The sequence below is a fragment of the Sabethes cyaneus genome, chromosome 1 (assembly GCF_943734655.1).
Source record: "Sabethes cyaneus chromosome 1, idSabCyanKW18_F2, whole genome shotgun sequence".
Classification (NCBI taxonomy): Eukaryota; Metazoa; Arthropoda; class Insecta; order Diptera; family Culicidae; genus Sabethes; species Sabethes cyaneus.
In genome coordinates, this window is record NC_071353.1 from 69418739 (window position 1) to 69436499 (window position 17761).

Below are 17761 nucleotides of genomic sequence, written 5' to 3' on the forward strand. Positions count from 1 at the left end.
GCTAATTTCCGTCATTCATAAATGAAAATAACTCACGCAAGGCATTGTCGTTATTCTACAGCCAGAAAAACTTGCCTGACCTGCAGAAATTTTGTAGAATAACATTTGTCATGCCGTCCTACACAAATACATGCGCGTTAGCTTCGTAAACATTGTTGTGATTTTTAGTTCGGACGATGAAAAATTTTGTTGGACGGATTTTAAAACGGTACGACGAATTTTAGCAATAAAGTCAGTTGCGTAATTTCAATAATATGCTTTAATAGTCGCTTTTCAGTGATTTCAAAGTTCACGGATCGGAAGGTAAGTGTGTTTTAGTCAAATCGGTACAAGAACTTTTGGTGTATTCACTAAATCCATCCAGCAAATGATGAAAATTAGAATGGCTTTCCTTATTACGACGGGAATTAGAAAAAGACCCTACTCTTTCGCGTGTGCGTAGGCATGGTTGACTTCTCGCTCAATTTGCAACATTGCTTTGAAAAATAATTTACTGTCTAGGCGGGATTTGAATTATTTTTCAAAGTTTGCATATAATTATAATTATAAAAAACGCATTTACTCCCTCATATGAAGCACAAAATAACTTAACCACATAACTCAAAATGATAAAAGTTATGAAATATGAAATAAGGAATATGGAATAGTGTTATTCAACTTTGAAAAGTTTAGTTAGTTCAATAAATCGTAGTTTTCCGACGTAAAAATGAATATAATTACAGTCAGTTCACAATGATGGGTCACACACAATTGTGGGTCATTTTAGCTTTAGCTGCTAATTTCCGTTTGAATATCAGCTAATGATTGATCAAATTGTTAATGTTACTTATGAGTAAGAATATCATCAATCAATTAGTATAGTATTCACGCATCAATCGGTAGAAAAAGCTAAAATGACCCAGAATTGTGTGTGACCCATGATTGTGGACTGACTGTACTTTTAACCAAAATATTCGTATTTTCGTATCAAAAGAGGATAACCTTGCAAACACCTCGAAACTTCGCCGCATCGAAAATTTTTTATTCATCATGCAGTTAAGGTTTTAAAGTGATCGAAAAATAATTTAAGTTACAAAAAGTGTGGTTAAAAGTGTCTAAGCAAGTGGTCAAAGCAAGTGGAAAAAGGTGCGGACGTTTGTGACGGAAGAAGAGTTTCAATGAAACACGTCAAAACCGTCAAAACATAACCTTACAGTACAGTAATACCTCGATATAAAGCAACCTCGATTCAAAACAACTTCGATATAATGTAACTCCACAGAACAGAAGTGGAAGTCTGAACGATTCGGCGATCAAAACTGGTAACAGAGTCTTTTTTGTTTTTATTTTTCTTTGGGAAGGTTTTCGCATAGAAGCGAATAACAGCAATAAGCACAACGCTCGCTGCCAATCGCACAGCAGTTTTCACATGCTTTCGTGTGCATTCGGATGCGTTCGTGGGTTTTCGTGGAAAAAAGTGACTCGCTACCGCCAGGTTCGCATGTACATGTTCGTCGTTGCAGCCCGATCTGCTGACGCCGATTACACGCGAGGGCTCACGCTCCCGCCCGTGAGTAGAATCGAGGGCGAACAAGAAGAAAAAGTAAATCAAAATTTGTATCCCAGTGCGCCTCCAGCCTCACGAGCATTTGATTCCCCGAGAGTTTTTTGCCTCGGGAATAAGCCATGCAGGAAGACGATGTGAGAATGAGCGTGCGCGAGTGTGTGGGTAACAAAATATTTCACACAGCACCGGCGGCTGTTTCTTTTAAGCCTACGTATGCGGCGTAAGTGTTGAATGCTATTTTTCTCATACTCTTTCGCGTGTGCGTAGGCATGGTTGACTTCTCGCTCGATTTGCAACATTGGTCATCACCTGAGAGAGATTATCTTGAGTGTAATAATGCAAAAAGATGCGTTACCGTCAAACGGGGTAACTTGCAACAGCGGGGTAACATGCAACAACGCCATATCGATTCAATTTACTGTACTTTTTGATCTGTTACTTCAATTTTCAATCCATATCAGTCACAGAATCTTGTTGTTAACAGTTCAAAGAAGCCTTAGATACTGCTTAGTTGATTTTCTGCTGTATTGTTAATTTTTAAAAAATCCCACAAGATGGTGTCAAATTCATCATCAATTTTTCGTCAGTAAAACGTTTGTGTCGCCCACAGGCGCTTCAAATAAAAGAAGCCTAACATACATTTTTTATAGTAAAATGAATAATAAGGAAACAAAATAATTGATTTATGATTTATGACTAGTTTTGTTTATCTTACTTGATACCACGTTATTCGTAAAACAATTACTTAAACGGGGTAACTTGCAACAGCTGGTAGATATAAAAAGCTGTGTTCCGTTACCTTCAAGAGGCACGTTATCATTTAATTTTGCATCAAACAATACTAAAGTACACCTGAAGAGTGTAAGATACTTACGGTAAGTCGGAAATATGTCAGTTTTTGTCTGGATATACTAAAAATGGCCATAGAAGAGGCCAAAACGAAAATAACCTCACTGAGAGTATCGACCAGCAATATGAGAGTGTCTAATTACGATCACTCGTAACGTAATGATCCATATATTACGTAATCGAGATATCGATGATTTTTAACTCTCCCGCTCTACTTCATGACGCGATTTTGCATAGTGGATATACGACGTGTAATGCGCTGTTACACAACTCCCGCTTCCCTACGTGCGTTACGTAATGTGTTATAACCGGATTCGAACCCACAACACCCTCCAGGGCATGTGGTTCGCTGGTACTTGTACCTTTGAACCATAGAGGCGCTGGACAAAAGGAGACCGCAAAATCCACTTCTCAAGGATAGCTACGCGTGTTGGTTGTGTTATCGACACATATTGTGCCGCTTCCTGCATCAATTGCAGATTACCACCGAGCGAGAAGTTTTAATCTAACTACTATTTACTTTCAGGACGACGACACTGTGCCGGCCCTTACGACTTGCAAGGTACTGCACGTGACGCTGTTCGTCCGTCAGCGTATGTTAGCCGCGTTTCTCGGCGCGGGTTTTCGAGGGAAGGCCCCGTTCCTATGTAATAGACTAATCTCAAGATTTTAGTCTTGACCTTGGAATGAGGTCATACATATATTAATATTTTTTAGAAACGATGGTTCTACAATTGATGAATAACAATTGATCAATTATAATCTCAGATTACAGCTTGGTTCGACTCATGCACCTTCCAGCATTGGACAAAAGGTAGGAGTCAAAATGACTACTTGTCAAGCATAGCTACCAATACTCCCCCCTCCTTCCTTTCCGCTCTTCCCCCTCCTTCACCAAAAAAATTTTCATTTCTTTCCCCTACCGTCCCTTCATCAATTGTAGAACCATCGTTTCTAACTCAATTGATCAACCAAAAAAACAACGCAATATGATCAACCAGGTACAGGTGTACCCACTTAGTAATTCCATGGCAAAAAGTGCTCCGATTTTGTTCAAATTTTGCATGTTTGTTCGTTTTTTGAAAATTTATAACCTATATTTTTCATTTGGCGCTTAGGAATCCCCTTTACGACTCTTTTCTTAAAAAAAATCATAACTTTTGATTCAATCAACCGATTTTAATCATTTTTACAGCAAATGAAAGATATGGTGATGAACTTTTAAGAAAAATGGTAACCTAAATGAGCTTACTAGGGATTGAATGTGAATAGAGATTTCATTCGCGTGATGTCTAGACTTATGTCCAATCACCACACGTTAAACACGCATCTCTTTCGTATTGGGCTTGCAGAGAGTAACCACTGTGTTTGTCGCGATGGCTTCCACGACATCGAGCATGTTGTTTGGTCGTGTGCCGAATTCTGTGATGCTAGGTCTAAGCTAACTTCTAAGATTCCCTTCGGGCCCGAGGAAGACAACCTAACGTCCCTGTACGAGATATTCTGGGTAGCCGAGATCTCTAGTATATGAATCTCATATACGCATTCCTTAAAACAGCTGACATAAAGATTTAAAATAAAATTCTACATTAATTTCCCAGACTACTCGTCCTACACCCCAATGTGACAGTAACATGTACTGGAGACAGCAGACATGGTCCGAAGACAGTAAAACGCCAGTATCAAACAACGCCAATACGACTGCGATACCACACACTGCAATGTAGTTGCACCTTTGCAAACGACACAAGTACAAATGAAATCCTTAATCCATCCCTCCTAGCCCCTATGTATTAAGAAAACTGTGTAAACCTACTAACCCCAGTAAATCGCGTGTATCGATCATACCTCCTAACATAGGTTATAAGCAATGCTCACAATTATACCATTTCTATAAAAGACTTACGGCTCCTCTAAGCTACCGCAAACGAGCCAAATCAAATAAACGAGATTAAATAAAAAAAATGAGCTTACTATAAAAATATATTGGATCGAAACCCAAATTTCTTCTTACTTTTAAAATCATTAAATTTTTGTGTTTTCATGTTGTAATACCTAAAAAGATCCCAGTTTTTATATTTTTTTCTGAAAGTCTGAGTTTTTTACATAACATATCAAAATTTTAGAAACATATCTTTTTTTGTTTTGGAGATACAAATTTTTTTAAAAATACCTTCAATTCAGGGACCATCCTAACTCACAAGGGGGCACCCTAAGCGCAAAATAAAAAATTGTGATATAAAATTTTAAGAAAAGGAACAAGTACACAAAGTTTGTACTAAATCGGATCACTCTTTATAGTGGAATTGCTAAGTGGGCTTTTCTTCACCTGTACCCGGTTGATCAAAATCGGGGTATTAGACTTGACGGTCCACAACTCAAAATTTTTTTCAACATGTTTTTAAATAAATGATTGAATTTATTCAAATTCGTCTAAATAACGAGAAACAGGAGCCCCCAGACATTATTTCAAAAAGAACATGCCGAAATCGGAGGATGAAATATGAAAAGGGTACAGGTGTACCCGGTTGATCAATTGAGGGTTAAAGTGTCACTAGCGAAAACAAATCGTACAGAATTATTAGTAACCTTTTCTTCCTCTTTTCCATATAAAATTTCTAAGCCTTAGCATCTATTGATTGGAAAAGCATCTATTGATGCGCAAAATTTTTTGAAATTGGTATAAATTTATTTGGGAAAATCAACTCATTAGTATTTTCAATCCTATACACCACTATACCTATATGATTGAATCAAATACTTTTCTTCGCTTTTTGCTTTGCTCGTCCGATTGCGAGTAACAGCAAGTAAAGATAATGACAATTGAAATGTTTCTCACTCTTCTTATATTTATATGCAAATTTTAAAATTGCAAATCGCATATACGTGCATACACGCATACATACATACATACATACATACATACATACATACATACTCACATGCATGCATACATACACATACATTACACATACATTGAATACAATCGACCCTTGATTAATTTATTTCGATTTTATACATTTTAACGATTTAATATACGGCGCTAAAATGTTAAAGTTTGAATAACTTTTGAATAAATCGTCCGATTTTCAATAACTTGGGTTCGTTTGATAGATCTCAACAGCAACTTTCAAATGATAATAAATTGTAGGACGTTTCCCTTTGCATTAAGGGGAAACCGAAAGTGGCTCAAAGATGGCTGGGTAAATTGCTACCATTCGAAGCATGTATTGTTTTGTGCCTTAAAAATGCATCTGTATTGGCAGAGCACGCTTTCGCCACGTAATCAGTGCTTCAAGCGCTGTTATAATTTCCTAAAACTTGTAATTCAATTTATCGATCTGCTATGTCTCAATAAACGCTCAGCAAAACATAATTGCTAATGGAAAATAAATTTAATTGATCATATAGATCATTAAGTGTTTATAGAACGTATAATCTGGAATTAGTCAATAGATATTTGGTTGCGCACATATTTCGTTGAACTAGCGATTTCCGGAAAAGCAGCAACAGTATAATCAATATATATAGAATGCCAGTGTCGCTGGTGTTTCATGGATATTTTGGTGGCAAACATGTTACTGGTTCGTGTCTTGGATACGGGAACTACATTGTCAAATTGGCCAATAGAAAATTTTCCTACCGACGAAATACCCCAAAAAGACCAAATCGGGTGATTTATCCTACGTGATTTACGGAAAAGCAGAAGGATTTTTTATTGGGTTGCCTTTTTAGTTTGACAATCAGATTCCCGTTTCGAATCGATCACTCACACATATGCGCATACAGTGTAAATACGTAATTTTCAAATGTGTGATGTTTACCACGAGCACTGCAGCGACACTGGCATTCGATATATTGTCAATTGCAAGAAAAATTGTACAATCCAAAGTGCGATATCGCTCATAAAAGTGCTATTTTGCATTAAATCGTTTCGGTCTCTTCGGCGCACTTATTGCTTGGAATATAACGAAAAAGTGCGCCGAAGACACCGAAACGATTTAATGCAAAATAGCACTTTTATGAGCGATATCGCACTTTGGATGGTAAAATTTTCCTTGCAATCAGCAATATATTGATTCTACTGCAGCAACACAGTAACAAACTTTCGTCACATGAATGAGCTTTTAAAGAGCTTTCAACTTTCGCCGCATCGATGAGCTTAGAGTGAAGTAAACAAACAAAACGCAAACGCAGGAATCAAAAACGTAATCCGATGCAAGCGGATTAATTAAACATCCTAGTGATCCTACGCATTATTCAGTTGCTGCTGTTAATTTTGATTTAATCGGAATGCCTTGATAAAGAAAACAAAAACTTTTTCGAGATGTTTGTAGTCAGTGCGGTTGGCTGCGGATCAGCTGTTTATGTTAGCAAGCTCCGCTATTTGACATATATTACCAATACTGATACAATATTCAAATAAACGTTTAGGTTTTTGACGAACACATGAGATGTACAGTACAGTGTTTGTCGCACTAACACAATAACGTTAGCCACTTTCGGTTCCGCCTTAATGCTTATATGTAACAAAACGCAGTTTTAAATACATTTTTTCCAGATTTCTTTATGTAACTTTCAAACCACAAACATGTTCGTCATAAAATCTTGAAGTTAAGGTTTTGAAAGACTCCCCTTTCATATGCAATCAATTTTGTTCAAATCGGTTAAGGGACCTATGAGATAATGAAGTTCCATATTTTTCGTATTTTTATACATAACTTTTGAACTAAAAGTCCGATCAGTATGAAATTAAATAGCAAAAAATGGGACACCTAGATCTTTCATATGAAACTAAGATCATTAAAATCGGTCCAGCCATGTCCGAGAAATGTTGGCTCAATCAAAAGCGTTCCACACACACACACACACACACACACACACACACACACACACACACACACACACACACACACACACACACACACACACACACACACACACACACACACACACACACACACACACACACACACACACACACACACACACACACACACACACACACACACACACACACACACACACACACACACACACACACACACACACACACACACAAACACAACCACCGACCCACCCTCCCACACACACACCCACACCCACACACACAACCCACACCCACCCACACACACACACACACACACACACACACACACACACACACACACACACACACACACACATACACACACATACACACACATACACACACATACACACACATACACACACACATACACACACACATACACACACACATACACACACACATACACACACACACACACACTCAGAGAAAATGCTCAGTTTTCGAAATATGACACTCGTCCCGCGAGACTTTCTTTCGATTTTCGGTTTTTCGAGTGATTCCTATACCTTTATACTATATTTTCATATAGTAGAACGGCAAAAGGTGGTAATTTTTGGGTAATTTAGCGATTAGCGAAACTTTCGCTAATCTGAGTTTATCATTAAGCGATTAGCGAGCTAACTTTCCCAGTTAGTGGAATAGCGATTAGCGACGCTAAATTTTCGGTTAGCGGTGCCCACAACTGAAATGTAACTTGTAACACGGTAACTTGAATTATCCAGATTTAACTTCGCGCAGTTTCTTGAAATAGGTCATACTCTTCTTGAAGGGTTACTTGTACGTATAACCCGCGTGAAATAGAAATCGAGTGTGAAAGTATTAGCGATACAATTCCAACATTGCGTTAATATGGTTTCTCACACGAACAAGAAAATCAATTTATAGAAGCCAAACCAATCTCTATATACAAGTTTTTCTTTTAAATCATACACTTGAGCTCTGGTCAGTAATATGGTTTCCGAATAGATGATTAAGTACCTATAAATGAAATTTCCTTTTAAGAAAATTTCCTCACTCTTCATTGTTAAATTGGTTTGCTAATGATTTACTTCACTAAAGTACACAAAAACAGCCTGAATGATGGAATATAATTTTAAAACTGTATTGTTAGAAAATAAGACGGAAAAATATCGGTGAAAATATTGATGTTCAATTTGCAATACCCAACTGTTGTGCTGATTGTCAAAATAATTTCGACGACAGCTCAAAACGCTGAAAAAAGCACTTTTTGATTCAACTATTTTTGATTGGAAAAAAATGTTGCTAGTATAGATACGATACCATGTAAGGCTTTATTTTCTATTTTTTTGAAATGATGGTTCTACAATTGACGAAGGGACGGTAGGGGAAAGAAATGAAAATTTTTTTGGTGAAGGAGGGGAAGAGCGGAAAGGAAGGGGGGAGGGGGGTATTGGTAGCAATGCTTGACAAGTAGTCATTTTGACTCCTACCCGAGCAGGAGCAAAGAGCAAAATAATATCAAAATGTGTTATTGGAAATCGAATAACTCATATCAAAATTTGGTCTTGTTTTGGCTGACATAGTTGGTAAAATAACAAAAAATAATATCAAAATTTTACTCCTTTAAGGCCAAAAGAATAACTACTTATGTTATTTGAATAACAAAGCAATAACATGACTGTATTCAGAGTTTAGAATAACATATTATTAAGGTATTGAATAACAAATGCAGTAGTATATGAGATATTAAAAAATCATTTTATAAAATATTTATAATCTAAAATCTCTTTAATCGGTGGGGTCAATCCCGGCGTAGTGGTTAGCATTCACGCCTCTCATGCCGAGGACCCGGGTTCAAATCCCAACCCCGCAGAAGTCATGAATGACCTAAGCTGTTAAAGTGACTATAACCAAACAAAAAAAAAATCTTTAATCAATTTTAAAAAATTGTATGAAATATATCGAATGTCATTTTAAGGCCAAAATAAGATTTGATAACAAAATCAGTTATTAAAATCATCTTACAACCACTGTTTTAAATATCTACTCAATAACAAAATGTGTTATCAATGAATCTCCATATCTATTCAATGACAAAATATACCATTATAACACAGTTTGATATTGTTTTTATATTATTTTGCTATTCACTCCTGCTCGGGTACCTTTTGTCCAATGCTGGAAGGTGCATGAGTCGAACCAAGCTGTAATCTGAGATTATAACCGGATTCGAACCCACACTTGACTACTTGTCAAGCATAGCTACCAATACCCCCCCCCCCCCCCTTCCTTTCCGCTCTTCCCCTCCTTCACCAAAAAAATTTTCATTTCTTTCCCCTACCGTCCCTTCATCAATTGTAGAACCATCGTTTCAAAAAAATATTAATATATGTATGATCTCATTCCAAGGTCAAGACTAAAAATTTGAGATTAATCTATCACATAGGAACGGGGCCTTCCCTCGAAAACCCGCGCCGAGAAACGCGGCTAACACACGCTGACAGACGAACAACGTCACGTGCAGTACCTTGCAAGTCGTAAGGGCCGACATAGTGTCGTCGTCCTGAAAGTAAATAGTAGTTAGATTAAAACTTCTCGCTCGGTGGTAATCTGCAATTGATGCAAGAAGCGGCACAATATGTGTCGATAACCCAACCAAACGCGTCACTATGCTTGAGAAGTGGATTTTGCGGTCTCCTGTTGTCCAGCGCCTCTATGGTTCAAAGGTACAAGTACCAGCGAACCACATGCCCTGGCGGGTGTTGTGGGATCGAATCCGGTTATAATCTCAGATTACAGCTTGGTTCGACTCATGCACCTTCCAGCATTGGACAAAAGGTAGGAGTCAACATGACTACTTGTCAAGCATAGCTACCAATACCCCCCCCCCCCCTTCCTTTCCGCTCTTCCCCTCCTTCACCAAAAAAATTTTCATTTCTTTCCCCTCCCGTCCCTTCATCAATTGTAGAACCATCGTTTCAAAAAAATATTAATATATGTATGACCTCATTCCAAGGTCAAGACTAAAAATTTGAGATTAGTCTTTATTTTCTATTAATTAACTTATTTCGTCAAGAGTCACTTTCAAAAACCCGTATTTTGAAATTAGATTTTTTTTTCAAAAAATCGTATCTTGAAAACTACAGAAAAATTAAGAAGAATTGCTTTCAAATGCATTGTTGTCACTATGATGAGCGTAAAAGAGGAGACATGAAGAGAAACTCTCATTTGCACATTGGATTTTTTAAAATGTTGCTCGTGATTTTTGATCAAAATGACGTCAAAGGAAAAGTTGTAAAAAATTACGTGTATGATAGAATGCATAAAAAAATCATAAGATGTCCATTATCTCAAAGCTAACCCTTCCGATTTGCCTCATTATTTTTAAAGAAAACTTTAAGTATGGTGTAAAATCTGGTAAAAAACTATCGATGGACACTACTCGGATTTTTTTAATCTTTGAAATTTAACAAATTTTTCAAGATTATCCGAGTTTTTCATGTTTTACATAAAAAAATATATTCCCAACTATCATTTTAAACAAATTATGTCATTTAAACTTTTCTTAGGCCCAGCCGTTCTCAAGTTAGGCCATTGTAAATAGTTTTAAAAGTTTTTGTCACCCCCTACCACTTCAAAACTGGCTTCAAAAATCGAGGGGCAAAAAATTAGTTTAGCTTGAATTAAAAATGTTTGTATAAAATCATTTGTCTATGGGCTTTGCAACTTAAAGAACTCAAAAAAACTAGTGTAAGAAGTGTTTACGCTTCTAGCGTAACAATGTAACTTTCGAAAATCGACAAAAATATATCTCTTGATTTTTTTTTTCTTATTCTTCTTATTTCGTAGATTTTTGCATGGAATAATACTTATATATGTCAAGTGAGAATAGATTTAGTTTTCACGATTAAACTTTAAGCAAACATCATAAAACGCTTAATTTTTAACGTGAATGAAAAAATCTTATCATTTTATGTTTGTTATACTATAACAAAGGTTTAGAATTTGGTCGAAAAACACGATGTTGATCTGAGGCCCGGAGGGCCGAGTCACATATACCAATCGATAAGGTTCGATGAATTGAGCAATGTGTGCGTGTGTGTGTGTGTGTGTGTGTGTGTTTTTTTTTTTTTTTTTTTACAAGGTTTCGGAAAACTAATGTTCTTATCCGGAGCCAACCCGGACGTTGTGTGGGACTCTCACCCACCAAAACCTCATCCTTGCCCTCTGCCTACATCCCCCCGGTACCACAATGAAGTATTACATCAGGGGGAGGCTGTGCTCTTGCACTTTTCCAATTATCACGCTTTCTAGCGATTCTCCTACAGGCATATCAAGGGGATGCCGTGCTCATGCACTTTGCAGTTATCAACGCAGGCTAACGTTGCTGGTCATTTGCGCAGCTAGCTCGCAGTACCCATCGAGACGTGTACCGATTAGAAGGTGCCGACAGTCATAACGTGCACCCCGTCACAGCTACCCTCGCGGGATTTCTTGACCTGACGAGACGTGTACCGATTAGAAAGTGCCCTCCAACATGACGCGCACTCCGTCACAGCCACCCTCGCAGGGTTTCTTTGCTATGCCTATTTCAACAAGCACCGATCTGAGTATTGGGACTATTTCGGGATAAATCCCATCCCCACACATATGAATCTAGTCAAGGGTTTTACCGCGCCCCGAATCGCGTTACTTTGGGGCGTCATATGCGGCTCAGAGAGGTTTGTTCCCTAGGCCACCTTTCGTCCAAAATAACTTAACTGACGATGCTAGCTCGCTGCTCCGCTCTCCACTTACGCTGCAGATCAGACATGATGCATGCGATTGCGCTATTGACAGCATTCCAGATGCTCTCGTTGCGACACATTTCCTCCACCATATTTTCGACGTTAAGACCGGAAGGCAGATCATCCCTCCATGCTGCAAATCTGGGGCAGTCAAAAACCACGTGCTCTGCTGTTTCTTCCACGTTCCCACATTCCGGGCATAAGGGTGACCTGGCGTGCCCGAACCGGTAAAGGTATTGCCTGAAGCAACCATGACCAGACAGGAATTGCGTTAGGTAAAAGTTTACCTCCCCGTGCTTCCTATTCACCCAAACCGAGAGAGCCGATTTGAGCCTGTGGGTCCATCTACCTTTCTGTGCCGTATTCCACTCCTGTTGCCACTTAGCCAATGATTCTGCTCTCATCAGCTTTCTGATTCCTCTGACCTCCTTTTGCCTATAGCACTCGTAGTCCTCCATCAGGGTGATGTCGATAGGAATCATCCCAGCGATTACGCACACAGCTTCTGATGAGATAGTCCTATACGCGCTCACAACTCGAATGGCCATTAGTCGGGCCGTACTTCTCAGTTTCGCTCTGTTGCGCTGGGTTTGGAGCGCTGTAATCCAGGCTGGTCCGCTATACCGCAGTATCGACGATGATACACTGGCTAAGAGGCGCCTCTTGCTACTGCTTGGTCCAAAGTTATTCGGCATAATCCTAGACAGTGCACTGATGGCTTTCGCTGCCTTTTCGCATGCGTAGTCAACATGACTGTTGAATTTTAACCGATTGTCGATCATCACGCCCAGGTGTGATGTCACCAGTAGTATCTCCGTTTTATGGTGCGCTATTTGCAGTTTCGCGTTCTGCATCCAACTCTCCACCCTGCAGATTGACTCAGCCGCCAACGCGTCCACTTCCTCTAGTGATTCGCATGTAACCGTCATCACGATGTCGTCCGCGAAGCCGACGATTTCCACTCCCGTTGATAGCTCTAGGGTTAGCACGCCGTCGTACATACTGTTCCAGAGAGATGGGCCGAGTATTGACCCTTGTGGAACGCCCGCCGTGATCACGGTCGTTTCCTTTCCGAGGTTCGTCCGGTATACTAGCACCCGATTCGTGAAGTAGCTCTTCAAAACGCGACACAGATAGTCGGGGACTCTCATTCTATGGAGCGCTGCTGCGATGGCTTCCCAGCTGGCGCTGTTGAATGCATTCTTTACGTCGATAGTGACCACTGCACAGTAGCGGTTTCCTCTACGTTTCTGCTTGGACGCCTTCTGTGCTGTCTCGACGACAGTCCGGATCGCATCTAGTGTGGACCTTCCCTTCCGGAACCCAAACTGCCTTTGTGTCAGTCCGTAGTCACCCTTCGTATATATGGATAGCCTGTTCAGGATAATCCTTTCTAGCAGCTTTCCCAGTGTGTCCAGCAGGCAAATTGGTCGATATGATGCTGGATCCCCCGGCGGTTTTCCTGGTTTTGGCAACAGTACCAACTTCTGGATTTTCCACTTGTCTGGAAAGTGTCCCTCGTTTAGGCAGTTTTGCATCACCGTGCGGAACGTGTCTGGAAATGCATGGATTGCCTCCTTAAGAGCTGCATTGGGGATCCCATCCGGGCCCGGCGCCTTCTTCATCTGCAGGTCTTTCGCGATTGAAACAAGTTCGTCATTGGAGACTCTTCTCTCGTCAGCGTTCTCATCCTCTAGCACCCGGTAAGGGGTAGGGGGCCAGGACGTTGGCTCGTGTTCCGGGAAGAGTCCTTTAACTATTATTTTTAGCTTATCTGGGCATCCTTCGGCTGGCATTGCTGGGCCCCTGATCCTTGCCATCACTATTCGGTATGCATCGCCCCAGGGGTTGGAATCGACTGCTCTACAAAGCTCCTTAAAGGCGTTTGTTTTGCTCTGCTTAATCGCGTATTTCAGTGCGGCCTTGGCAACGCGGAGGTCATTTCTTCTTTCCTCTCTAGTCTCGGTACTTCTTGCTCTCTGGAAGCACCTTCTAGCTCTGTTGCAGTTAGCTCGTAATGCATTGAGTGACTCGTTCCACCAGTAGACCGGACGCCGTCGGTTTCTAGGCTCCACCTTCCTTGGCATGGTTGTGTCGCATGCTCTGGTTAGCGCCTCGGTCAGCTCGTCAGCATCACCATTCTGGGCTTCGCTGTGTGGTCATAGTGCCTCAACAAAGAGGTCCTTGTCGAATGCCTCCATTTTCCACTGCCGCTCTCGAATTCTTCCTAATTGTGCTGCCACGGGGTTCCGTTGGCCAATAGTGTACCGTATAGCTTGGTGATCACTGTACGTGAACTCTTCGCACACTCTCCAGTTAATGTCGGTTCTCAGCGACGGGCTGCAGAAGGTGACGTCGATGATCGATTCTCGGCCATCTCTGCGGAAAGTGCTGGTGGTTCCAACGTTGCTCAGCTCTACTTCAGCGTTGCCAGTGCTTCAAGTAGGCTGGCTCCTCTGGCGTTCGTACATCTACTTCCCCATTCGGTTGCCCAGGCGTTGAAGTCACCTCCTATGACGATCGGTCTCCGTCCAATGAGCTCACCAGTTAGTTCGTCCAGCATGCGGCAGAACTGTTCCAGCGTCCACCTTGGGGGAGCATAGCAGCTGCATACGAAGACTCCGTTAATTTTGGCGACCACGAAACCCTCGTATCGGTTTGTAACCACCTCCTGGATGGGATATCTGCCCGTCACCAATATCGCGGCCATTCCTGCTCTGTCTGCTATCCAGTTACCGTTATCGGAGGAAATTCGATACGGCTCCGCTATGATTGCAACGTCGCACTTCGTTTCTGTTGTCGACTGCCACAACAGTTGCTGTGCAGTGTCGCAGTGATTGAGGTTGATTTGAATCACCTCCATTATTGTAGGGCTGCCTTTGCCTTCTGGTACACCGGGCATTTAATGCCTCCCGTCACGTGGTCGTTGTCTTCCTTGCACAACATACACCTCGGTTGCTTATTGCAGTCCTTCGCAACGTGCCCCTCATTGCCGCATTTCCGGCACAGCTTCGATCTGTCAGGTCCCGGACAATTCCTCGCCTGGTGACCAAAGTCCATGCATTTAAAGCATCTCGCCATTTCTTTGGGTTCACGTGGGATGGCTCTAAAGCTAACCACCGCCCATCCAATTTTGACTCTGTCCACCTTCAGAAGCCGGTTTGCCGCCTCGATAGATAGACGAATCGACGCCGTCTGCGTACTGCCGTATGCCTTCCGCAGCCGAATAGACATTGGAACGTCGCCCAGGTATTCCGCTCTTGTTAGCACGGCTTTCACCTCACTCTCTGTTGTGACCTCGTCCAGGTTTTTCGCTACAACGATCGTCTCCTGAGACAAAGCTTTTACTTGAGCTTCGCTACCGAGCGCTGTCTCGACTAGCGCCTTGAAAGCCGCGCTCGTCACCTCCGGGTCTCTCTCGAGCTCGAAGAGCAACTCGCCGCTCTGAGTTCTCCGGGTTTTCCCGACCTTTTCCCCTAACTCTTTCAGCTTCGGGTCGTCCCTCATTCTCTTGAGGAGATCGGCATACGTCGTCTTCTCGCCCTTCACTCCAACAATCAGAGCATCGCCTCTGCTCCGGATCCGGCGAGGTTGGGGTCTCGCCCTATTCTTCGCCTTTTTTTCCGCTTCTTCGCGTTCTGCCGGCATGTCCCTCTGCAACTGCTTCTGCCGATCTTCTTTCATTTTTTTCTTGTTCTCACTCTCTTCCTTCTGCTTAGGAATGGTTCGCCAGCCGCTAGCCTCACCCTGCTCCGTGTCGCACTGCTCCTCCGCTCTGTTTTCATTTTGCTCTTCGTGGTCGCCGTTCAGCTCATCCTTCCGCTTTTTTGAGCTTACCTTATCTCCTGGCGATTCCCGATCCCGCTTTTCTGTGCGCGGGGCTCTCGACACCGCCTGATCTAGGGTCGTCGCTGCCAGGGCCTCCTCCGCAATTACAGCCCTCCTTATTAACGCCGCATGCACCACTTCCTTCTCTGCCAGGGCCTCCTCGGCGACTACAACCCTCTTAATCAAGGCCTCCTGCTCCATTTCTGCCTCTATCACCGCCGTTAAGGTCCGTGCTGCTTGCTTCTTGATCTCACCATGGATGTTACTTCTCTCCTTCATGAACTCAATCTGCTTCAGGAGTTTTTCTTTGGTAGCTCGCAGCTTGTTCGTCTGTTGGCTGTCCTCCTTTGACTTCGGGATGGGCGTAGTGAAGTTTAGCATCGAGCCTTGCCCTTTTGGGGTTATCTGCTGCTGTGTGTTGCCGCTAAACATTTGTGCGACTACCTCCTTCAATATTGGCGATCTACACAGCTTCTCCTTCCTATCGAACACGTTGGCATCGCTGATCTGCGTGTCCATCGCGCAATCGCTATCTTTTCCTGTATTTGATTTTGTATTTAATTCTTGAAAACTCATTTTGGATCCCACGAAGCTAGGGAAATATGTAGTCCGCTGCGCCAGTGCCCTGCCTTAACGCAGTAAGGGCTTCGAACTGGTCGGATGCGCCCCGGTATCCGCCAGGCTCCGTTCGCGGTGAGGTAATTTTGATTTTGACCCCCCTCACCATGCATCCCTCGACACGGGTCGCGTCACATCTTGGATTCGGGGTCCGTGGTGATGTTTGCGTATCGTCCTCATCAAGAATGTGTGTGTGTGTGTGTGTGTGTGTGTGTGTGTGTGTGTGTGTGTGTGTGTGTGTGTGTGTGTGTGTGTGTGTGTGTGTGTGTGTGTGTGTGTGTGTGTGTGTGTGTGTGTGTGTGTGTGTGTGTGTGTGTGTGTGTGTGTGTGTGTGTGTCTGTGTGTGTCTGTGTGTGTGTGAGTGTGTGTGTGTGTGTGTGTGTGTGTGTGTGTGTGTGTGTGTGTGTGTGTGTGTGTGTGTGTGTGTGTGTGTGTGTGTGTGTGTGTGTGTGTGTGAGTATGTGTGTGTGTGTGTGTGTGTGTGTGTGTGTGTGTGTGTGAGTGTGTGTGTGTGTGTGTGTGTGTGTGTGTGTGTGTGTGTCTGTGTGTGTGTCTGTGTGTGAGTGTGTGTGTGTGTGTGTGTGTGTGTGTGTGTGTGTGTGTGTGTGTGTGTGTGTGTGTGTGTGTGTGTGTGTGTGTGTGTGTGTGTGTGTGTGTGTGTGTGTGTGTGTGTGTGTGTGTGTGTGTGTGTGTGTGTGTGTGTGGTGTTTGAAAGGTGTTATCACTTTGTAGATCACTATTGAATTGTTTTGCGGTCCGACATTTTGTTTAGAAGTTATTAGCAAAAATGTAAAAATTACGTGACATGATTTTCTCCGGAACCACTCAACCGATTCCAACAATTTTAGTATCAAATGAAAGCTCTTGCTATCACAAATTTTTTGAGGGAGTTTCGTCGAAAACTATCAAGCGGTTCAAAAGTTATGCTTAAAAAATCTGAAGGGTTGTGCACAAGTCACGACCGCATAGGTGACGTAGGACTACGTACGTCTCTTTGTAGCGATAGTAGGATGTTATCCATGTATGTAATAATACGTTTCTTCATGTATACATGCTACATACGTAACGTTTATCAAAGTAGTACCATTGTATACGTTCAATCCTCAACCGATTTTGGAGTTATATACATGAATTGATTGAATCTATTTTATTAAAATGAATCGAAGTCACATTAAACCAAACAGTAAATCAATTTTCATGATCTGTTTCTACGTTGAATAGTGTTTTTCATCTGGTAATCGATAGACGGTACGCGCGAGTTTTCAAAAAACTGAAAAATTTGTGCTAGACTTTTCTGCA

The 17761-nt window shown here is 41.8% G+C and overlaps 1 protein-coding gene across 1 annotated transcript; it reads right to left on the reverse strand.

Annotated features, from left to right (window-relative positions):
- Positions 1-14878: 14878 nt before the first annotated feature.
- Positions 14879-16363, reverse strand: LOC128745795 (uncharacterized). The gene has a single exon (XM_053842870.1). It carries the CDS (start codon positions 16361-16363, stop codon positions 14879-14881), a length of 1485 nt encoding a protein of 494 aa, XP_053698845.1.
- Between the last annotated feature and the right edge of the window lie 1398 nt (positions 16364-17761).

What these genes read in the sequence shown, in the direction of transcription:
- LOC128745795 (XM_053842870.1), bottom strand. Translation starts at nt 16,363, where the DNA reads ATGGACACGCAGATCAGCGATGCCAACGTGTTCGATAGGAAGGAGAAG.